General features: G+C 30.4%; 1 protein-coding gene across 1 annotated transcript in view; it reads left to right on the top strand.

Moving 5' to 3' along the window:
- The first annotated feature begins 254 nt into the window (after positions 1-254).
- LOC142323229 (protein CDV3 homolog) overlaps positions 255-26,079 on the top strand; it is a 45,107-nt gene continuing 19,282 nt past the window's right edge. Inside the window, exons 1-2 of the mRNA XM_075362590.1 lie at positions 255-579; positions 23,094-23,325. Coding sequence (XP_075218705.1) covers positions 394-579; positions 23,094-23,325 — 418 coding nt within the window. The 5' untranslated portion in view covers positions 255-393. The remainder of the gene's footprint in view (positions 580-23,093; positions 23,326-26,079) is intronic.

Genomic DNA, 26,079 nt, shown 5'->3' on the forward strand with positions numbered 1-26,079 from the left:
TGAAAAAAGTATATGTTTTCAAACTTACCCAAGTTGTTGATTCGATAAGGTTTCTTTCGATTATGATGTATTTAAAATGCATTCGTTATGTTGTATTATCATCATCATAATTAAAATTTCATTTGTACTTTAACTTGGAGATATAAAAATAAAATATATGTCATTTTATCTTATTTAAAAATCTTCGAGTTCTTTAAAATTAATTTTTTACGACCTTTTACATTTACATTTGACTAGCGGTAGGACTGCGCACTTGACTTCCTTTAGGCTAGGCTGGCGTTTTTGATACATGTGGAATCAATTCTTCTTCTGTTTTTGTCCTGTCCACCGTTTTAGTGGACATAGATAATAAGTTTAATTATTTATCCACTTAACAAATCTATAATCTAAAAAATGGCAGATTTAGATGACTTTTTCGCGAAGAAAGATAGGAAGAAATCAAAAGGCAAAAAATTTGCAACAGCGGATGAAATTGCCAAAAAGCTTGAAGAAACTGGTAAACGGACTGAAAAGACTAAAAAGGAAAAGTTACAGTCAAGTGCTGGGCAAGATGGTGAAGATCCAAACTTAGGAAACCAGGTATGTTGTGTTATGAAATAATTTAATACATGTGCTTAACCTAGCATGACCTTTGGGTAGAAGGATACTGTGCGAGTTAATTTGTGTAACCTTATTGTCAAATCGTCGTTCCCATGCTGTCGTGTTTTTATTTTATTGCATCTTTGTTGGAATAAAGAAAGTGTTGCAAATAGTAGGAATGAAATGTGATTTGGATGTATGTGTATTGGCTACTTTTTCAGTTAGCGTGTAAAGCGTTAATTATTTTGGCATTTTAGTTTAGAATTGTACTGTTGATGTAAGGTTTATACTTTAATCGCCATCATAATTTTCATTTTTTGAAAATGGTTTACATTTTTTAAATGCTATTTTTTACTGAAGAGAATTTTTTGTTCTTTTAATAAAATTTAGCCCATGTCCTATAGCTTATTCGTAATTTTGTGTTGGATATAACTTGTCAAACATCTTGTGATAATTTTATTTTTATTTACCTATGCTTTATGGTTATTTTAAGGTAAAGGTTACATTTTTTTAATAATTTTCCTGCTTAGGTTAGTATTTCACAAAGTTGCTTTCTGGTATAACTTGAAAATCTTATAAACTGTTAGTAAAGTGAGAAGTTTATTCTTCCGTATACTTATTCTCCGTATTCTTATCACTTTAAGTAACGAGTTATTTTTTGAGTGCTAAGTTTTTAAATATAACTAGCTGTAAAAGATATCCACTATTGTTAACTTGTGTTTATGCATATTTTCTTGATGTTTGATAATTCACTCCGGTCTTGAGTAAATAATTTTATTTGGTTAATATTAGGCGTGTTTTTAATGTGTTTACTTTTTTAACCTGTAGTTCTGTAAACGTTTTTCTACGCATTATTTTTGTCGTATTGCTTAGGAAAGATTGAATTTATTCTTTTTTATTTAAATGATGAGTTCTAATTAACTGTAAACAATTGCAGGAATTTTTCTATTGTTTGTTTTACCTTTGAAAGCATTAGAGAAATCTTATATTGGGTACAATATCGGCCATATAACTATAGAATTTAAAATAAGTAACTGGATTATGTTTGACAGTTGATTTTTATTCACTTACATAGTGTTCTGATCTGTGTCCACAATATCGCGTATATTGCTGTAACTGTTTTAATCATTTTTACACTCTTTCCATTAAAATTTTGGACTCATTTTGTGAGGAAGCTTTCATGCAAGGAAGAGAAGAGTGCTTTGAAAACATAGATTTCACGTAGCGAGTATGAAATGGTGTTAAATTTCACTAAATTTGTGTAACCAAAGTTGTTGTGGAAGCTTACCAAATAACCATCATTCTGCGAGTGGGTGTATAATTATGAAATTTACTGTTACTGTACATGACTGTCTGATGTTTCCAGACACAATATTGTAATAGTAGAATTGTACACTAGATGTGTCAAGGATGTATTTATTTTTAAAAAAATCAGTGTTAAATGTGGGTGATAAGCTCTAAACAGAAGTGATCAAAATCTTCTTTCTAACTGTTAAAACATCTTCCATAGATGCTCATAAGATTCTGTAGTGTTTGTATAGTAGTTATTGTTTTATTTTTAGGTTATGTAACTGTTTATAACTTACAAGTCAAGTTTCTAATGTGTCACATCATTGTTCCCATGCTGTCGTATTTTTATATTATAACATTTTTGTTGGAATGAAGAGATTGTTGCAAATAGTTGGAATGAAATCTGGGTTTGGATGTATTTGTACATGGTATTATTTTTGTTGGTGTGTAATTATGTTCCCATTTTAGTTTAGAAATTACTGTTGATGTAAGGGTTATACTTTAATCATTACCATAATTTTCAATTTTTGAAAATTGTTTGTATGTGTCTAGCTAAAACAAAGTATCAGTAGTATATTAAAAAGGAACTGTTGAGTGTTTGTTGTAACTTATTGTTTTCTTATTTGTGGCTGTAATGTAGTGCAGAATTTTTATAACGTAAGTTCAGGTAAAAGTTGCGTAAAAAATTCCAATTTTCGCCTAGGCAGGCAGGTAAAAGTATTAGAAGTTTAGAATTATAAGCATTATATAATATCTAATAATTTTATATAGCTTATTAATTGGTTAACATTTAATTTGCTTATTCTGTTTTTTTAGTAGATTTAAACCTTACCAAATTTTAAATAAAACATTTCTAATAATGTTTTTAGTTACCTTTGCAGTCATTTTTGGCAAATGAAGGTGACTATAAAGATGACTGAAATGTTTCAACATAAGTTGAACATGATAAAATTATAAAATTTGTTTCAGTTTGCCATTATAATAGTTTATATTTTTTAATATGTTTTATCTAATTGTAGGAGTCATAAAATTGGAGCAACAACATATTAATGTTGTGATAACACTTCCTTAATTACAGCTGTTATTACTATTCTAATTTTAATCTATACTGTCAGTAATCTACAATATTAAAATAAGAAACTGCTTTGTAATAAAATTACCATGTATCAGTTATACATAACATTTCAAAAAAAATATTGCTGGTGATCTTTTCAAAACTTATGCTTTGAGGTAAAGATCATAAGGCATAAATTATTGGAGGGAGGGGAGTTGTACAGGTTATTTAATGGTAGGCCTTATGCAGAAATTTGAGAATTAATGTCAAGCTAATTGCCAATTAAATTTTTTTATTATTATTGATTCTTTATTGGTGACTACCTGCCACTATTGTTGCATTCTACTTAATATCACTTATTGGTCTAGTATTTTTGACTAACATGGTGCCTGAATGCTGAGTCCAATGGAACGAGCTATCTGCTGGCACTACAAAATATATCCATTATATAATTTATATATATAATATAAGAGAGAGAGATAGCTTATATACACACACACAGTACCAATTATCCATGGTAATTGGGGGAAAATGCACTCCAGATAATTGAAATCGCAGATATTGCAGCCGAATGAAAACTATGTGCCCTGTGTATGTTTTTGCTTGTGCAATATATAAGGCCTATTAAAACAAAAATTAACAAGTATGTCAGGTTAAAACTAAATCTTATTTACTGTAAATTCATTGTTTACAGTAACTACTACATACATGTACTGTACAATACTACTTACAAAAGAAATATTTATTTACAAAAGTCTGATTTTAATTTATTTCTGTTTTTGGTATAATGACTTTTTTTCTTTTTTTTCTGATGTATCCTCAAATTTTAAAAATTTGATGTGATCTGTGTCATCTTCATTTTTGTGTAAGTAAGTAGTTCTTCATCTCCAATTAATGCTTCCTTGCTGCTGACATCACAAATTGGCTCCAGATTGACATAGTTATCATCATCAGTATTTTCATGATTGTGAGATGTGTAGGGCTTAGGTATTGGCTCTTTAACATTATCAATTAAATCGTCATTCTCATTTTCTCATAGTTTTGAAATACATGCGTCAGCATTTATCTACTGTCAAATATTTTCTTCATTAAAACTTTCGCATCCTATCTTTTTTAGCGACTAACTTCAGGAACAATGATTTCATTGCTCTCAGAGTACGCTTCTTCTTCTTCAACATTTTCATTTCTGAAATTATGAATTAATTTTTCAAATGATTTACTGTGTTGTTTGATCCCAGGTGGTTTTGTATAAATAAATATATTTATTTATATTTATATATAGCACATTTGATTGATATTGATTTCCAAAATTGTACTGCGTTGTTACTTTCTTTGTAACTAAGCCCATCATCAAATCTTTTCTGTATAATTATTTCAGTCTCTCGTTTACAACCTGAACCATTGGTTAAACCAGGGCTGTGACATTTGGTGGAAGGTAAATCATTAAAAAATCCCCGTTTTTGCTGTAAATATATCTACAGGTGGATGACATAGGGCGTTGTCTAATGAGCACTGTTTTTTGATGTAGATCTTTATCAGTCAAAAAAATTTTTACATGTGGAATGAATCTACACAACCTCAATTCAATAATCCTTAGTCATTCATGTGGGTGAAAAATTATAATAGTCTATGGGTAGACATTTTCTGCATTTTAAACTTCTAGGTGATTTTAGATTTATCCACAACCACTAAATTTCATCTTGTCTCAAAGCATTTGCACAACACAAAATTGTAATTCTGTCCTTGTTAATCTCATGGTATGGTGCAGTTCTTTCTAGCAGATGCCAGTGTTCAAGTTGCATTATATATTTGTGCATGAACTAAACTTTTTTCTTTAGTAATCTCAGATAATTCCCCCACAGAATAATGTTGCCCCCACTTCATCTGAACTAAGCTGCTGTCCATGAATCTCTAATTCCATGGTGATCTTTAAACCGTTTTTAACCAACCGTATGAAAATTTTAATGTCTCAGCAATTTGTAATTTATCAGAAAAAATATTTTACCTTGGCCAAAATCATTGGGCCTGATAAAGAAGTTTCTTCCACCCTCTCCTGGATAAACCATTTCACATTCAAGTTGCTCACTTGTATCACCTAACTTTCTATGAGTAGGTCCAGCAAATGTTTCACAGCTTGTTGCAACTTAATGAGTTTGGAATTGGGCAACAAACAGCCCAATTCCAAACTCATTTGCCAGCAGTGCAATCTTGTACCATTTTTACATCTAATTATCTCTAATTTTGTCTCTACTGTTAAAAAAGACTCTACTGTATTAAAAAAAGAATAAATAAACTCATCAGAATATTCAACAAATAGAATGCACAGTAGCACATAATATAACCTATTGAATATCTATAAGGCAACATATCAAATTCATTGTCATTGAAAATTGTAAGTAGGCTTCCCATGCTTCATAGTGTTGTGTAGGCAGACATGAAGTATTACAGCTATTCAATACCTTACTCTAGCATGTAAGCAGAAGGAAACTCTTCCCTGCTGGATATTTATCTAATGAAACATGTTTTCCCACATTCTCCCACCCTTACTCACCAGAATACACACTTCACAAAGTTAAATTAAAATCCTACCAAAATATACAAAACTACAGTGCTATTATTATGTAGGCCTATTATAGAACAGCAGAACTTATTTAGTATTAAGTTAGGGAAATATATAATGCCTGAATGAAAACCCAAACGTGGATAATCTGAATCCTGGTTAATTGGTCCACATATAATTGGTCCTTTACTAAATATGTATATTTAAATATATATACACACACTTCTTATATATTTATTTCAATCAACTTATTCCACTTTGCTAATTTGTAGTTGGGTAATAATTTAAGAATTTTATTTTTCACATTATGATGATTTGAGTACATTATTTCAACACATTCCAGCAACAGCAGTTATGTCTGACAATTTTGATAAAAGAAGAAAAAAAATCCATCGCTTAGGTCATGTGAGCATTAACAGGCTGTAATTGAGCCTATTCTTTCTTCCACACGATTTTGTTGACTATGAAATATTCATCTAATAATTCTGTCTTTTGATTAGTTAGCTTATAATGTTTTATTAAAAAAAAAAAAAGTTATGATAGTGTGTTATATTATAGGATGATTTCATAGTGGTGAAGCTTATGGTGAGATTTAAAATGTTGTGACAGCTGCTAATATCAGTCAGCAATATGATATTCCAGAAGTCACCAAGAATCTTATACGGCTTTGTAAGGGTCTGTAAGCAGCTGCATCCCTAGTTCATGTGAGTTTATAGCTTTATATTATTCATGGATCATCAAGCCAATTTGTTTTAATTAGAACCCAGTGACAGATTGGTAGCCAGGAAAAGTATCAAGAAGTATAAAATATAATACTCTGGCTTAACCTTAAACTGTAAACCTTCATCCGGATAGCCAAATTCTAACCCATAATGTTCCCCATGATATTTTATTTTAAAAGCCATTTGTTTTAACACATTGAATATAGATCAGTAGAAGGCAGATGGTATAATGCTTAAATTTTATTTATCTTACCTGTGTATGTATGACCAAATTTTGCCAAAAGTTGGAGCTAAAAAAAAAAATTATGATAGAGTTTCATGTTTGATATTAAAATTGTTAGTGTGGAATTAATATACTGTAAAAATAAGTTGACATTTTTAGAAATCTTTGCTTGAAAAACGTAAGACTGAATGTCTAATCTGGTTAACCCATGAAATTATATGCATCTATCTTACTGGTGCTGACTCTGTTAAATTATTATGATTGTTCTTGTTCATTCATTGGATTTAAAATTGCATCACATGCTTTTTCATAATACGAGGCACAGTTCAAAAGAAAGGGCTGATTGGACAAAATAAGAACAATTGAAAAAATGAAAAATTTATGAATGGTTTCAAATACTTAAATATTGACTCTATTTTTCTACATAATCAACATTTCATTCCTAATACTTTTGATATTGTGAAACAAGCTTCTTTAAACCCACTGAATAAATTTCTGCCGCCTGGGATTGTAGCCACTTTTGCACTGAGATTTTCAAGTCTTCACTTTCCTCGAACCATTGAAGACACAAGACAGTTCTTGAGATGTAGAAATAAATGGTAGTCACTAGGTGCAAGATCAGGACTGTAAGAGGATGATCAAAAATCTCCCATTGGAATTTTTGAATTATTTCTATTGTGCATCCAGCCGTGTGTGGATGTGCATTTTTGTGAAGAAGAATTTCTGATCTCAGCATTCCCTGTTTAGTTTGTATGGCACGATGGAATTTAGAAAGTGTTTCACAATAGACTTTTGATGTGATGGATGTTCAAGGTTCCATGAAATCAATCAAAATCAGATCCTTTTAGTCCCAGAATACAGTTGCCAAGATTTTCTTTGAGACTGGGCTTGTTTGAATCTTTTCAGTTTAGGTGAACCAAAATGACACCACTACACAGATTGTTGTTTTGTCTCAGCTTTGACATACAAAATCCACGTTTCATAACCATATGGGAAAAAATTTGTCTCCCTGGTGGTTAAAAGTCGCGAAAAACATATGTAAATGTCATTCTGTGATCTTTGTGAGTACATTTTTGGCACCATTGTGAACATAGTTTATGATACCCTAGTGCAGTGTTTCTCAACTTGGGGATCGTGAAATTAGCCTACAGGTTTACATATAAACAACAGTGAAATCATTCTATGATAAAAAAATCATTTATTATAAACATTTTACTTACATTCATAAAGACAATAAGTACACATATGAAGAAAATAAACTAACTGGATGGTTGCATTTGTTTTTCATTTAAAAATTTCTCCATACATGGATCCATGTTAGAAATGCACAAAAGCAAATTGTCTTCAAGTGATACATGTTAGAAATGCACAAAAGCAAATTGTCTTCAAGTGATAAAAGACGATTCCTATATTTAGTTTTTAAGGCAAACATAGCTGAAAAACCCGTTCCACAGAAGTAAGATGTGACGGTAGGGATTAATATTTTCAATGCTTCTGTGACCAAATTTCCAAATTTGGGTGAGCACTTTGTTGAGCAAGCCAAAATGTATTTTAAGGCTTCAGATGTGAATTGTATAATGTTTTATCAGCAGACATTTTGATGAACTGATCATGAATCTCAACTGATAACTTAGCACCTACAACAATGTTTTCACTAAATAGATTCAGTACAGTCTCTTCGAGAAATCGTTTTTATCTTCCAGGAAATACTATCCAACTGAATTTTTAGCTCACACATATGTATCTTCATGCTATCCAAACTGTGGTGAACAATAGTGTCTTCTTCATCTAAAGTTTTCTCAATACATTGGGAAGTGAGTGTCAAAATTGTTGCTTTAAAGGTGAATAATGCAGATATTAAGGTTCTTAATGAAAGCGTGAACTTTGCCTGTCATTAATAAAATGTTTTTATCACGTCCTTGTAAATTCACATTCAAGTCTTTTAATGTGAAACTACATCAGCCAAGTAAGCCAGCAGCAACATATACTCATTATTCTCTAAAAACATTGAGAATGTTAGTTTATCCTGGAAAAATATTATTAATTCATCTCCCAAATCCAGTAACTGGGTTAATACTTTCCCCTGCGATAATCATCTGAGTTCTGTATGGAAAAGAAGGAATTTTTTCTTTTTTCCCATTTCATCGCATAGATTAGCAAACAGCCTATTCTGTAACTGTCGACTTTTAATAAAATTAACCATTTAGTAAAAAGAATTTCTTATTGTTCGATTTATGTAAATTGTAATCTATTAATTAAAAAATGTTAAATAATTTTTAATAGTTCTCATTTTTCCGTAACATTTGTTTCCCAGGTAAGACATATGTTGTATCATGTTTAGGGTTTAAAAAACTAATCGGTGCAATGTAACATCTTAGCTGATATTTATTTCTTTGAGACCTGTCTGAATTTTAGAATGCTCTAAAATAAAGTAAAAATTTTTGAGTTTAGTATTATAGTTAAAACACAGTAATAGATTTTGTTGGCACTTGAATTACCTCACACTCCGTAAGGTATTAAATATTTCATAACTTTTGATACCCTAATTCTTATTAGCTAAAATTGTAGTTGAAATTATACATTTTAATCAGTGATTCTATCATTAGGTGTTACTTTTTGCCAAGAAGCTGTAGATAAATATTGTTTGCGAAGAAGTGTTAATTCAGTACTGTTTTCATGTCTAATTTAAAGAGATTTTTATATTTCTTGTATAGATATTCCAGATGGGTGCCATAGTCTTAAAGTTTCTTGGAGACTTGACAAGACACTAGTCACCCTCTGAAAATTACATAGCCTTTCTCAGTAGAAACAAACATTCCATACCAAGGTTTATTAAGAAAGTGAGGAGTAAAGTGGTTTTCTCTTAGCCTTTTTAGTGCTAAAATATTGCATATCAAAATGCCAGCTCTAAAAAGAGCAGGTTTCTATTCATCATATAAATGACACATTCACTCACATTGTCTCAGGGATTGGGTGCATAATGATCATTATCTCAGATACAGGAACACTTTTCCAATCCCTCAGCTTAAGAAAGACTGATGTATACTGTAAAGCAACAAATTAATAAATTCTTTCCACGGAGAATCCTGCATTGTAAAAACTGCAAACATTCAGCTGGGGGGGAGCATTTTGTATTTTTATTACATTATGTTTGTTCCATATCATATACTTGAGTTAAAGTATTACAGTTTAATAAGTATAAAAAGCAATCTAACATCAGTTAGCGCCAAATTTGATTATATAATAATATTTCAATTTATATTTTCTATTTTTGTAGACTCAAAAAGACAATTATTTATTTGTACAGCACCAACATTGGGTGTTCTTGCTGTGCAAGTAAATAACAGTTTCTGATGAATATTAATGAATTTTTTTAGTATTTGAAATGCCATGCCTGAATGGGGCTTGAACCCAGAACCTCCTAATAAACGGCTAAAATGACCATACCTCATCTCGCAGAGATAAATATAATACATTTAGGCTATTCTTTTATAATATGCACATCTACGGTTAACAGCTGTAACCCAATGTAATTAAATTATGTTGTATCGTGTAGTGTTAAAAGTTTAATTAAGTATGAAAACGTGATCGATTGATTTCTTTTCATATGTTATTTATTGGAAGGTATAGTAATTTTTGTACTCATTAAAAAGGGGTGTCACTGATATTTATAGTAATTACAGGATTTTTTTTATGCCTATTTTATTGTTTGTCATGTTTCTTACATTAATTTTTTTTCCATCTGATAACTTTGCAGTACTATCTGCTACTACAGTATCACTATTCAGTGAAATATTTTTATTTATTATGTCATATTTATTGATTTAATCTTTATTTGATTTTCTAGATTTTTATCATGCATGGATATATTTATAATTGTGGAGAGTTACTTTTATGTGAAGGAATTACATGTTATATTATTTAAATAATGTTTTTGAATCACAACTTTTTTATTGCACTGTAAATGAATAAGGAAGTATGAAATCAATATAGTAAATAATATTAGTTTCCAGCTTTTGTGCATAAAGTGGAATTTTTTTTTTTTATAGACACATGATTAGGTGTAGATGATATGCATGTTAAAGTATTTGTATGTATCATACGTTATTAATAAGTGAGCCAGTGTAATGTTTGAACAGATATTGTACCTGATGTATTTACCAACAGGCTTGGTTCTTATTCATTATTCAAGATGATTAATTAACCTTTAACACTTCATGATTCTTGAAATTAGTAATTTTAATAATGAAGAAACCTCTAATAGAAGTTTTATTTGGCTTATCACTCCTCAGTAAAACCTTTCCAAAGTAGAAAAAATTATGCTCTAACTATTTTCCAATTTATAAGTCTGCTTATGAAAAAGAAATCTTTTTTATTATATTTTTAGAATGTTTACTTTTGTAATGTAAACTGGAAAGAAACGTTTTAATTTGAATTGCTATAATTTAAAAAAATAAAAATTTTATTTCAGAAGATGATTCTTCCAGTTCTCTTGGATACAATTTCACATCATCACATTTTACTTTTTAGTAACAAAATTCCAAAATGAGTCATGACTAAAATTTTCCAGCCAAATGCTGATATTGAAATTCCTTTTTCTGATTCTTTGTTCTTAAGAAGCTAATTATGTTGGATCTTATAATGATAATATTCATTTTATGATACTGTAATAGTTTTAGGTTAATGTATTTTTAAGTTACTTCGACATAATGAGAATAAAATAACAATATTATCGTACTTCATTGTTGCCACTTAAATAAATGTTTATTGCTCAAAATTCATAAATTTGAATCATTTAGTGATGAACAAAATGCAAAAATTTTAATAACTGTTGCTCATATTTAAAAAATAATATTTTTGTTTATTATTGTTATTTTGGGTTTTAATTTTCAATAAAATTCTTGAAAAAACACATAAAGACCTTAAGTAAAAAAGTAGTATTAGAGGTATACGATGGACACAAATTTCCTATTAAAAAGTCGTTTTGAAGTATGATTTTAACCAATTTAATAAAAATAAAAGATGGAATAATTTCTGAACAGTTAATTGAAGAAATGGGACAGGTTAAATGAATGATTTCCAATAATGAAAAAGTTAACATATTATTCAGGAATATCTACTTTCAGGACCATTATTTTAGCTAAAACTTTTCAAATGGCAACAGTACCAGGAGATTAACTAATTGAAAGCATTGGTTATATATATAAAAAGGAAGCAGTCATATATAAAAAGATGACGCATCTTACAGAATTAAGTAACCCATGAAGTCAGTGTGATATAAACACAGTGACAGTGATCGAATGGAAAAACATCTGTTGTCACTGATTGTAGACGTGGTATGAAGAACATGTACAATGGCAATAAAAGTGATTTTCCTGGTTTCTCCTATCAAAATGTTTGTCTGAACGTGATAATACATTTTTGATTATGTAGTAAACTTATTTATTCTGTTTATTGAAATTAATATTCAAACAAATTTTTTTCATTTTCTACTTTACTTTTAACATGCTATTTATTCAATAAACTGATTAAACTATAGTGGTATCTAATTTTTGTTATCCAATCTGTGTGAAACAGTTCCTCTTTAAAGTGGAAACCTACCAAAGTGGAAATTTTTTTATTGTCCCTGTGGTATCCACTTTAGAAAGGTTTTACTGTGATTTTATTAATGAAAATATCTATTATTTTGTACCTGAAAACTGGATAAGGTGGCTCATTTTACCTTTAATTGTTGAACTAAAATTAAATAATTTTGTTTGTCATATAGCCATTTTTTGTGTTTAATGATGCGTACTCTTTTTCAAAATTTCTAAATATTGATATTGTTATAAAAGAGAAAAGTAAATTACTTTTATTTACATATAAAGTGGTGATCTGGGTGGCACCATCAGGACTGTACTCTATTTCTGTGTTGCCTTCATTTTTATATGTCAGAATGACATATTCTACACATTGTGGCATATTGTTATATATTGCACCATGTTGTGTAGAACATGCCTTACACTTTATTTTTCATCATTGTAAAAAGTTCATAATCGCATTGCTTTTTTTTGCGGTTTTGTGAAAAAGAGTAAGTAGTGTTCATTATTTACATTGTAGAAAAAATTTTGTTTTGGTTTTGTCATGGACAAACATTGCAAAATTGTTCTTTTCCCAGTTTTATTACTATGTAAACTTTATTGCAGCTTGTATAATATTGCAAAAGAGAAAAGAAAAATCATTATGGACATACTTTATTACTGTTGGACATATATACTATCAATTAAATATTAGAAACTGTTACATGTATTATGTTAATGAGGTTCATAAATTTTGTTGCATTGTATTTATTGTATGAACGAACTATCCTAGAACTTAACTGGTTAATAATTAGGATTATTTAATGATTAATAATTAAAAAAATGTAGAAAATGGGAAAAGTCAATTTGGCCTTCAAACTGTGAAGAAAAAACTATGTTTCTATATTAATAACTCTTCACAGTGGTTAAAAATGAAGTTCTAACTGGATCTCATAATGAAGGGCTAAACAATATGTTGTGGTAAATTTATGTACATATAAAGTATGTTCCTCTATATGCAACTGATTAGAATGCAGCATGATTTAGTGCTTTGTCTGTTACTTGAGTTTATTTTATACCTATTATTATATTACTTATATATTTACTTTTATTTACTTCTTAAATTAAAACTTTTTTTCAATTCAAGACAAAAAAAGTAGTGTAGATGGAGGGTTTGCTTAGTCATGAATGACCTCAGATTCTTTAGAATTAGTAATTTATTTTTATTAATGTAGGCTTTTTTGCTTTTTTATTACAACATTTCATTTTCAATTGAGTATGATTATCCATGTCAATCAAAAATCTGTTTTTCCTTCAACCTAACTTCATTTATACTCATGGGCTTTACTTCCATTGTTTGTATATTTTCATTTCTGGTAAATAAAAATTGTGTGCATAGGTTTTCCTTATGTTATTTATGGAAACGACCTAAGAAAAATGTACGCACACAATCCATATAATACTTGGGTATTAAAAACCAGGCTATTTTAAATAACTATGGTAAATGTTTATTGTAATTTTGGGAAAAAGTAGAGAAACCTTCAGTTTTTTTGCTGAATATTTGCTTATTTAAATTTTATATTGCTTATTTAATATTTGCTTAGTGTTTTTCAGCATAGATGCCCTTTTGGTTTTTGTTCTTATCTAAGTAGAAATTAATGAATTTAAACTCCACTGAATTAATTTGTGATATTGACATAAACACAATTTCACTCTTCATAATTAACATATGATAAATTGATTTCCTCCCTCTATGAATCATGGGACCATGCTGTTGGTGAGGGGGCTTGAGTGCTCAGTGATACAGAGTAGCTAGACCGAAGCTGCAACCATATCGGAGAAGTATCTGTTGAGAGCCAGACTAAGGAATGATTCCTGAAAGAGGGCAGCAGCTCTTTCAGTAGTTGTTAAGGTTATAGGTCAGGTGGGCTTAAACGGCCATATCAACATCACTCAATCTTCTGAGTACTGCACAGCTGAAAGCAATGGAAAACTACAGCTGCTTTTTATCCAAGAAAATGTAACTCTGCTTTTTCATGTAAACAGAGATGGAGGCGCCTTTCTTGGTAAAATGTTCCAGAGGTAAACTAGTCCCCTGTTTGGATCTCCGGGGGAACTGCTAAGGAAGAGGTCACAAAAAAAAAAAAAAACATTCTGAGTCGGAGCAAGGAATGTTAGAAGTCTAAAAAAGGTTGGTAGGTTAGAAAATTTAAAGAGGGAAATGAACAGTTTAAATGTAGATGTAGTGGGAATTAGCAAGGTTCTGTGGGAAGAGGATAGTGCCTTTTGGTTAGAGGATTTTAGAATAATTAACACAGCTTCAAATAAAGGGCAGGCAGGACTAGGTTTCGTAATGAACAAGAAGATAGGAAAGAGAGTAAAATATTTCAAAATGCATAGCGACAGAATCATTGTAAGGATAAAATCAAAACCTAAGCCGACAACGATTGTTAAATGTCTATATGCCTACAAGTGCCCATGATGATGGTGAGGTATAGTGTGTGTACAAAGAAATTGATGAAGCAATTAAACACATAAAAGGGGATGAAAATTTAATTATATTTGGAGATTGGAATGTAAGCATTGGAAAAGGGAAGGAAGGAAATATTGTGGGTGAATATGAGCTGGGAAAAAGGAATAAAAAAGGGGACTGACTTACAGTTTTGCACGAAGTATAATTTAGTAATTGCCAACTCCCAGTTTAAAAATCATAATAGAAGAATATACACATGGAAAAAGCCAGGTGATACTACAAGGTATCAAATAGATTATATCATGGTTAAGCAGTTATTTAGAAATCAACTCGTCAACTGCAAAGCTTACCCTGGAGCAGACATTGATAGCGACCATAATTTAGTGATAATGAAATGTAGATTGGGATTTAAAAAACCTGAAGAAAAGATGTCAGATGAATCTGTGGAATTTAGAGAAGCTTGAGGAAGAGGAGGTAAAGAAGATTTTTGAGGAGGACATCGCAAGAGGTCTGAGTAAAAAAGATAAGGTAGAAAATGTAGAAGTAGAATGGGAGAATGTTAAAAAGAAAATTCTTAAATCAGCAGAAGCGAACTTAGGCGGAATAAAGAGAACTGGTAGAAAACCTTGGGTTTCAGACGATATATTGCAGCTGATGGATGAACGTAGAAAATATAAGAATGCTAGTGAGGAAGAAAGTAAAAGGAACTATCGGCAATTAAGAAATATTAAAACAGGAAGTGCAAAGTAGCGAAAGAAGAGTGGATTAAAGAAAAGTGTTCAGAAGTGGAAAGAGAAATGAATATTGGTAAAATAGACGGAGCATACAGGAAAGTTAAGGAAAATTTTGGGGTACATAAATTAAAATCTAATAATGTGTTAAACAAAGATGGTACACCAATATATAATACGAAAGGTAAAGTCGATAGATGGGTGGAATATATTGAAGAGTTATATGGAGGAAATGAATTAGAAAATGGTATTATAGAGGAAGAAGAGGAAGTTGAGGAGGTTGAAATGGGAGAAACAATACTGAGATCTGAATTTAAGAGAGCATTAAAAGATTTAAATGGCAGGAAGGCTCCTGGAATAGACGGAATACCTGTAGAATTACTGCGCAGTGCAGGTGAGGAAGCGATTGATAGATTATACAAACTGGTGTGTAATATTTATGAAAAAGGGGAAGTTCTGTCAGACTTTAAAAAGAGTGTTAAAGTCATGATAACCAAAAGAAGCAGGAGCAGATAAATGTGAAGAATACAAAACAATTAGCAAGTCCTATGCAAGAACTACTGCTTGAAAATAAACAAGAACAAAACAAAAGTAATGAAATGTAATAGAAATAAAGTAGATGGACCACCAAATATAAAAATAGGAAGAGAAAAGATTACGGAGGTAGAAGAATTTTGTTATTTGGGAAATAGAATGACTAAAGATGGACGAAGCAGGCGCGATATGAAATGTTGAATAGCACAGGCAAAATTAACCTTCAGTCAGAAATACAGTTTGTTTACATGAAAAATTAATTTAAACGTCAGGAAAATATTTTTGAAAGTATATGTTTGGAGTGTAGGAAATGAAACTTGGACAATTGAAGTATCTGAGAAGAAAATATTAGAAGCTTTTGAAATGCGGTGCTATAGAGAATGTTAAAAATCAGATGGGGTGATAAAGTCACAAATGAAGAGGTGTTGCTGCGGCAAATTGATGAAGAAAGAAGCATTTGGAAAAATAAAGTTAAAAAGAGACTTATTGGCCACATATTAAGGCATCCTGGAATAGTCGCTTTAATGTTGGAGGGACAGATAGAAGGAAAAAGTTGTGCAGGCAGGCAACGTTTTGGAATATGTAAAACAGATTGTTAGGGATATAGGATGTAGGGGATATACTGAAATGAAACGACTGGTACTAGATGGGAATCTTGGGGAGCTGCATCAAACCAGTCAAGTCAAATGACTGAAAACAAAAAACAATTGATTACCGTGACAGGAAGTTTTTCTTGTACTAGAAAGATTAAAATCAGAAATTATCTGATCAGGACTGAAGGCCATGAAGTAAATTATAATATTATTTCCTTTAAAGCACAAGAAATTAGTGAAAGACCCACAAATACAGATTCTCTACAGAGTCTTTTGTTGGTGATTTTTTTTCTTGATTTCAGATCTTTTGTTGGGAAATCTCTACTTGCTACACACTTTTTAGTACACTAAACAGTCATCATCTTATATTTCACATTGTAACAACTGAAATTTTTAAATCATTGTTACAAATCTTAGTAAAGTATGTGGCAATTGCAGTGTGATTCCTCTTCGAATGTTGAGGCCAAAAAATGCTGACAGAAAAGGATCTTCACATGTTTGTACCCCAACTTGCTAACTTTACTGTATTTAAAATGTAATTTTTGCATGTTTTGTAATCACCATGCCTTTAGCCTTAAACAGCTTTAAGTTCTAAGATAAATTTCAGTTCATTCCATCTTTTGTCTACAGAAACATAATGATTGATACATTTTTTATATTTTAGAAATTTCAGACTGCAGAGTACAGTAATCATTTTTTGAAGTGTCAAGTTTAGGAGAAATGGTAGGTATGATATTCACTTGATTAGTAAATCTCCCTTGTGGTCGAGATCTGAACTATGTAAATTATCAAAAGCAATTAAATAGGCAGCCACGTATCCTAACTTTCTACACTTGTCTTCATTGCAGATCCAATTGTGATTGGGAGGGCAGCTTTAATAGTGCACATAATATACTTGGATATTTATGTAAGTGGACACACCTCTCAGATGCTGTGTACTGTCTGATTATTTTCCAATTCACGTGAAGAATTGTCTTATTCTATTCACTTTTTTACCTATGAAAGTTACCAAAGGAAAAGTTTTGGTACTTGCTGTAAATTAGATTCATCGGGGTAAATTTCACCTTTGTAAATATAAATATTATGCTACTCACAATGAAGTGGCAATTACTGCCGATTTGAATTGGTGAAAAATAATTATACAATTGTAATTTTTTTGTACTTAGTCTGTATTTAAATAGAATAAGATAGATAACTTGATTCGTTTAGTGTGTGGTAATTTGCTCAGTAATAATAAGTAACTTACAAACACTGATGTTGGTAAAATGTTCTCATTATATCTTTATATATTTCTAAAAGGAGAAGAGAATAGTTTTGCTGTTCACTAAATATAGATAAGATAAAATTGTAGAAGAGCCAGAAGGCTGCAACTGACAGGCACCTCAACCACTAGTTAGTCTTTTTGTGCGACTTTCAGATTAGAAGCAAAGCCACCACACAGTTAGGCATTAGAGCCATAGTCCTGCTAATCCCAGTAAAGAGCCATAACCCTATGCCTGCCATCTACCATAGGAAGCAGGGGAAAGAATAATTGTGATAGGGTAGAGGAATGGAATGATCAATTCACGTAGAAACTATCTCTGATTATGAAGTGGGATAGTTCATTATTCACTCTAGAAATTAGCTTAAAGGAATGAAAAAAAAAAAATAGTTTTAAAAAAGATTGATGGACTGACATTAGACAGGTATTGTAAAAATATATTAGATGGGAAAAGTCAACTATTCTACCTTCGTTGCTGAACCAGCTACATTCATCATTTTTTAATTATCGTATTTTATGCTTTGTTTCAATTAAAACTCATCTTTACTTATGTGGTATGAGGAGAAAACCCTGGCTTAATTTACAGGAGAAATGATGTCTATGTGGATGTTAGTGAAAAAATTAGATTAGTTGCATATAGGTGAGGTGGGTGAACTTTTCCTAATTTAAAAGAGCTTCCATTTTAATTAAAAAGTAAATTGCATTGTATGTTTAATTAATACAGTTATAAACAATGTAAATTGTCAAATACGACTAGGGCCAACCATATATAAGATTTATCATTATCAGTTAAGTAATGATCGGGGGAAAAAATGGTATGTGAATGGGTTAATTTTATAGGGTTACAATTGTTTCTGTATTTTCGGTAGTTTAAAACATTTATAGAAATTGTATTTACTGAGGTAAAATATTTTTACCAACTCACATGTGTGTAAAAATATAAGTATGCATGTAAGCAGCGGGTGAAATATATCTATTTTTAATATAACGGTTTTGTGTTTAAACAATTTATGTATGCATATTATTCAGTTCATAAATATTAGAGGAGAAATGTATGAACTAATTTCTATTATTGAACATCAAATGTATGTAAAGCTTCTAGTGACATAGACATGATGTGCTGTCATGCTGAGACTTGAACTGCTGATATGCAAGTGCAAGTGTGCAGCTTTATTTCACAAATCAGTGGTCATGTATGGCATACCATATTGGCTGCTGATGTATAAATTATCAGTTGATGATGATTTCTGGAAGTTTATTTACTTTGTGTAATATGTTAGCATGAGTTTATAACACATTGAGTACTGACTCATTAACGAATCATAATTACACTACCAAGGGACTGAAGTCATATAGCCATATCGAATGCCTATGGGATTTTATATTGCTATTATTCAAGCTCAGGCAGCTGGCTTGAGTTCGGTTATGTTGTGCCATTATTCAAAAAGGTTTTTCAGTGTTAATTGATAAAAATCCATCTCATCCCAGCAATTTTATTTTTATTTTTTTTTTAAAGTACTCATTTTTTCCTTGTGGGTTCAAAAGTGAATGAAGCTAATGCATTTTAAAAAAATGTTATCTTTGACAGAAGCTACCTTCCATGGTTATATTAACCATCATAATTGTTGGATTTGGGGTAGGAGAACCCTCATGCTGTTCAACAAACACAATAATATGGTAACCTGAAAATTAACATTTGGTGTTCATTATTTGTTGAAATTCTTCACTGAGCCAACAGTTACTAGCGATAATTATGTAGATTTGTTACAGGAGTATGCAGTACCATAAATTGAATATCGGCAACCCAGCGTTTACTTCGTACATAATCATGTACGAAGTAAATAAGTACATAATCATAACCACTACACTGGGGTTTACATATTAGGGATTACCTACATGAACAATTTCCTCAACTTTGGATTGTCTCTGATTGACCAATTCTCTGGCCACCTCAGTCCTCTGACATGCCATTTGATTTCTTTCTTTGAGGGTTTATCAAAGACAGGCTATATGCTACGAAAGTTGTCAGCATCGGTGAACTTAAAAAAAGAATCGTAAATAACAAAGGCATTGCAGTATGACACCAATTAAAACACACACATATACTGATGACACGACGACACGACAGTGTATTGCTGGCCAGCTGATATCTGTGTTGCCAACTTATGAAATAATTTCTCAAATTTTCATTTGACAGTGAATTCACAAAAGATACGTAAACTTTATTGTATGAATAACATTAGTATTGGTTTTTAATTTTATTTTTTTCTTTAATACAACACTATTTATTATAAGATTGCACTTTATAGGAAAGCAAACTTGCTTTGTACATGTAATCCCTTCATTTTCATACAGTAAGTTTTAATAATAAAATCAAATTTCTTGGACTTGTATTTGTTTTTTATTGGGTTATTCTTCATCAATTGTCTCAGAATTAAATTCTCTACAAGTTTTAATATTAAATTTTATGCATTTATTAGGTATTTAACGAAAGTTTTTGAATTACAAATGTAAAAAAAAATTGTTATTAGGCAACAAATTTTTCTGTTGGATATTATGAAAATTCCTTGAGATGTGGTTTTGGGATGTTTTTTATGAAATTTTTCAGGTAAAAAACCATAAGAAACCATCAAGTTTACTCCCTTAATTTGGGTTTCCAGAATTTCAGTATGGTTTAATTTAACTGCCCAAGAATCAGGGTAAACTCTTTCACTAGCCGTAACCTGCTAACAGTGTCTCTGGACCACCCATGTTTATATGACATTTTTCCATTATTTTTGCTAGTAGAATGAGCTCAGAAAGTGTCTGTAACACTACACTGCATTTTACTTGTGTTTAATATTCTCAGTTCTCATTCACAATATATTACTTTTTTCAAGTCAATATTGAGTCTCATTCTAAGATCTTGGTGAATTTATGTCCATACTAATAATTTATACCTTATCTGCTAGTGGTAAAAATAATGTCATATTCATCTCCTGCCTCCACCACATTATCTATTCTTAAATGTATTTGCTATCAAATAATGTATTTTATATGACAACAGCATCCGCAATAGTGTCTACATCTTTGTTATTTTTCACTTTCACTTCTATACACTCAACTAATGAAAATATGGGATTTAACATTTTTTTGTCCACTCCTGACGCTGAGGACTTTTCAGTGTAGTTGTTATCACATCTGTTTATAAATTGCAATGGTGCAGATAACATGTCATTACATTGTCTTGCCCCAATTCTAAAATGTTTTGTATTCTTTGTTTTCATGGTCACTTGATGAAAATTTATTGTCCAAATCATTAACAATTGCCGCTTTTGTTCAAACTGTTGCATAAAGTGCAATGTTCTTTTTTATGAATCTATATACAAACATACACACACACACAGTCACATGATGAAACTGATTATAAACTAGAGTAAACTAATTATGTAGGATTCAAACTGATATAAATTGTGTATTGGTAAAACTGATACAAGGTGATTGATTTGAAGTCACACCATCAAATAAAAATTTAATTAACTCTAATAACAGTACAAGTGATTTCATTTTGCAGACATCAAAGTGTGAAGGCCTTAATAATTTGTAGTAGCATGCAGCAGTTATCAGTGTTCTATGGTTTCATTAAGAACTAACAATTACATATCTCATGTAAATGCAAATGTTTATAGTGGTTCTGTCCATTTGCAACAGCATCTAGCAAGAACCAAGTGACTGATTGGTTTCAAGTTTTCAGGATATATTCATGTTATCCCAGATAAAACCTTAAGCCTTAGATTGAGGCACTAGCCCCCTGGGGATGAAGTTGTGAATTTTTTTCTTGGACCTAATTCAGTTTTTGATTTCATTTTTTGATGTAAAAAAAAATAGATAGTGCATTTTATAACATCTGATTTTCAGCTTGTTACTTTGATCACTTCCTGAGATATAAGGTATTCTAGTCTAATAGAAAGGAGAACCAAAAGGAATATGTTCATCTACAACACCTTCTATGTCAAGAACGAGGGAAATGTTTGAGGAAAGAGCTTTTCAGGGTTTAATTGTTATTTTATCAACAATTAACAGAGTGGGGGTCTAGGGGGCTAAACTGGAAGGGTTAGTGAAGCAAGCCCTGACTGGCTAGTTGCCCAGTATAATAAGAAAGATTTGCAATTTACTTTCTTCATATCATGATTAAAAAGTAGGCTAATGTTAATAATTCTAATGTACAAAGAATGATTGAGTGTAAGAAATTACATGAAAGATCCTCCTCTTGAAAGGTTTTTTTTATTGAGAAAGTATTGCCTTTCGTTTGATCCAGTGGAGCGATGGAGTCAATTTTTTAAGAATTGTGATTTTGATTATTGTTGATATTTTTGACATTTAGCTTGTCTAGAATCATTGTTTTAATGTAAATGTTAACAGGTTTTGTTCTTTCTTAATGCATTGATTTACTCCAACCAATCATAGACTGTTCTCATAAAAATTTATTTTAATTTTTTCTTTTTGTTAATTGATGTACTCTAAAGCTAAAGCTATCATCATTATTTGACACATTTATTATGTGAGAATACATTTTTTTTTAAATTTAATACAAGTTGGAAATATATTAATACATGCAATACAATAAATTTATCCATTATATAGTAAAATAAATAAAAGATGTGCTGCACCTGATTAGTGAAAAAAAGTTTTATTGCTTTAAGCACTTAACTGATCTAATTTTTGTTACTATTTAATTTTGGTTTATTTTGTATTTGTCTGATTATGTAGAGTACTATTAAAATTGTTTGAAAGGTTTGGTAGACCTAACGTATTAGACAACACAATTTTTAGCCTTAGTTCAAAAAGCTATAGTATCAGATAAGGGATTGTTATTTTTAAAAATCTGAAAATTCATTACATATATTCAGTTCATTAATTAGATTTTTAAATTAAAAAATTTCAGCATTAAATAATGAACATTAAAAAATAATTTATAGCCATTAATATTTAGAACTGTGGATTTATTGAATTTTAGATACAGAAATAAAACTGGTTAACAAATATTTAGACTGGATCAATTCTTCTTGTTACAAAATAATTTATGATTCTTGGTGTTGGCTTTCTGACCAGTTTGCATGCTAAAGTTATAAAACAACTTTGAGCAGAGTTTTGTTGTAGACTTGTATGAACATTTACTCTGTTATTTATTAATGTATGAACAGCTTTACTTTGTTTGGGGGCTTTATAAATCTTTAAAAAAAATTAATTGAATGAAAAAATATTTTTATAAACAACTGGTAGGTTTATATCATTGTGTGGTACTCCCTTTTGAAGAAATATTTGTAAGAAAGTACGTGTGAAACTATGCACACCTAGCCGGCAGCACCTTCATTTTACAGTAGCATGGAATAATCTTATGATTGTATAACAGAAATATGGTATGGTATAGTTTAAAGAACACCAGTTTTAACCAGTTGTAAACCACAGCACATGGTATGCCTGATTATTCAAAAACATTACGAGTCTGATTTGTATTTTCTTTGTTGTATTTTAGGAGGAGGATGAATGGAAAGATTTTGAAGAAGAGAAAAAGGACTACACTGGATTGAAAATACAAAATCTGACTATTGAAAGTGAAGCTGGAGATGAAGGTATTGATGATGGAGAAGACGGGGAAGATGGAGAAATGGAAGAAAATGAAGCAGGAGAACTTGTGCCTAAAAGAAAAGTTCAAGCTGGACCTTGGAAATTTGTAGCTCAACCACAGATACAAGAAGAAATTCCAGGTATGTCCATATTTCATCAGATTTACATCCCAGTGATCATTTTTTTATATGGTAATCAGAGGAAATTGTGTAATTTATCATATTGTAGGGCAACTTCAAAATTTAAGGCAGCCTTTATTTCATTGATCAAGTGTAAAGGAATAAAATTTAAAACTGACACCAAAATTGGATTGGGGGATGAATTTTTAGTTTTAATTTTACTCAGATCTTATGTCAACATCTCAGAATGCAGAAGTCAGTCATTTGATTTTAGAAAATAGTAAAAGTAGAAACTTTTTAGTTAAAAAAAAGAAAAGAAAGAAAACCCCATTTTTTACAATATATGCCCCTAGCTTTTTTTTTGTCATTTATTTCTACTATTTTGGATAGTACTAACAATTTTCTTGATGTTATTAAATTTCTTATCTTCTATTAATAATTTCTGAATCGCTTGTAAATTTTATATTTAATTTTGTTTTAACCAATTACAAAGCAATCTTTTTTTGCTTCTCTTCTTTTTTATACATTTTTTTTTAAACTGCCCTTCATTGAAGCAACATACCCCTATCAATTGAATTAATGTCTGGCAACTGCAATGTTTTACCAAAATTAAACTTATTTATTATTCATTGTAATTTTCAATAATCATTACTGTATAGGTATTCCTAATTCCTAGTTCAGTTGTATTTTGTATAATATTAATTTAATGTTATTTACATTTCTGCTTTGTACTTTTCATATTTTTTTGAACCACTTAACACTATATCCAAAAGTAACATTTGAAACTCCATATAATGAAACCACTAATTCTTTTTCAAAATTTCAGTAACAGAGAACACAAGAATGAGATTGAGACATTCTTTTCTTTATGTCAGAGTAAATGCGTAAACTACACATAATATTGTTATCCGTCTGTTACAACTGCTCCTTAAACTGATGATGGTGATTGATGACATCTAAAACCATGCAGTTTTGAGATTATTCCTGTAAGGAAAACCACAAAATTTGTTTTTGGATTTTTCATTTCTATTTAACTTCTTTTTTGTAAATGTTCACAAAAATGGTGAGCATAAAGTTTACTACAGTTGAAATGTTTCACCCATTTCCCTCTAAGACTATAATCTTTCCGTCCTCTTATCATTTTGACATAATTTCTTTAGAATCACCTTCTGTAATTTCTCATTTAGTTGGTGTTTTTTTTTTATCCAGCTTAACATCATGGTGAAAATGCTTATTCTCTACAAAGAGTTCCTCAACTTTTGCATTAACTTTTTTCTTTCCTAATAAAGCAGGGGGAAAGGTATATTGGCTCAAAACATAGAACGTAGGTACTTAATAAGTATCAATATAGTCAAATGTTGATAGAAGGAACAATTTGGTAGTTCCAATGTTACTATATTCCTGTTTGATAAATCTGGGGAAATTTTTTATCTGCTATAAATGAAGCAATAAAAAAGTAAAGTAAAAAGTAGAATATTTCATGGACAAAGCAAAGAAATTAATATGATGTATAAAAATTATGAAAGAAAATGCAGTGCTTAATAAAACCAAAAAATCAATGACAATGTTCTTTTTCTATTGCTCCAAATTCAACATCTTTGCATTAAAGCTATGGTTGTATCTATCAGTCTGAAAACATACTAGAAGGAAGCTGAAGGCATATTTTCAGATAAAGAAAGCGGTCGAGTTTCAACACTAGATAAAATTGGCAAGAGAGAGAAACCTGTTGCTCAAAGTTTTAATTCATCAGTTGTTATAAGAATTGTACACAATCTGTACTTGACTGAGAAAACGGTACTGATTTTAAAAAAGTTCCAAAATAAAAAACATGGTATAAGGCAGCAAGGAAGAGGGAGAAACAGGTTTAAGGATTATTAAATGATTTAAAAATTTAAGTGGGTAACAGACTCACGATAATAGAAAATTGTTGCTTGAGGGAAAAGATGTCATGAAAGTACAACTTTCATAACAGTCTTGACATTCAACCAAAAATTGTGAAGGATGGAAGCGATGAAGAAGTCCATTCACCAATTTCCAAAGATGAAAGAGCCATTATAAATGCATGAAGGCTGAAAAAAATATTATTTATTGTTTTACTAACAAGGACTTAGCTCAGAAACAGATGACTCCTTTGAAAATATGAATCAAAAGAACTTTGAAAAGTGGGATACAGATAAACAATCCTGTCAAAATGGAAAAATTCTTACTGTGTTAAATTTTAAAGTGGAAATGCAAGAATGGTAAAAAAGTAGGAATATTTCCTCAAAATGCCAGTGTTTAGGGCAGAGTTACTTTGGTTGATATAAGTATCTAAACAGCTTGTAACTTATTATTATTATCCTAACATTATCTTACAAGAACATATTGATAAACTGCCCATGCAGGCTTAAACCCGATTGAGCTAATTTGTGAAATAATATAAAAAATTTTATAGCTGATTCAAACATAACATTTAAGGTGAATTTAATAAGTCTCATTAAAGAAAAGTTTGCTTTGATAGATGCTGATATGCGATCTGTATTTGGCCAACATGTTATTGAGATTGAAAATAACTTGTGTGATAGATATTGAAGTTGACTAACTGATTATCCTCCTGATTACTGAAAGGAGTGACGAAGACGGAGCTGTACTGTTCTGTCAATTTTAAACTAAAATTAATTTTACATTATTTAATTTTTTCATTAATTAAGTAAACCGTAACATCATTAACACATTAATGGATTTCATTATGTAAACATGGTTAATAAATATTTTTGCTGCAGTTTTATTATAAAA

Source organism: Lycorma delicatula, chromosome 4 (genome assembly GCF_047948215.1).
Source record: "Lycorma delicatula isolate Av1 chromosome 4, ASM4794821v1, whole genome shotgun sequence".
Taxonomy (NCBI): Eukaryota; Metazoa; Arthropoda; class Insecta; order Hemiptera; family Fulgoridae; genus Lycorma; species Lycorma delicatula.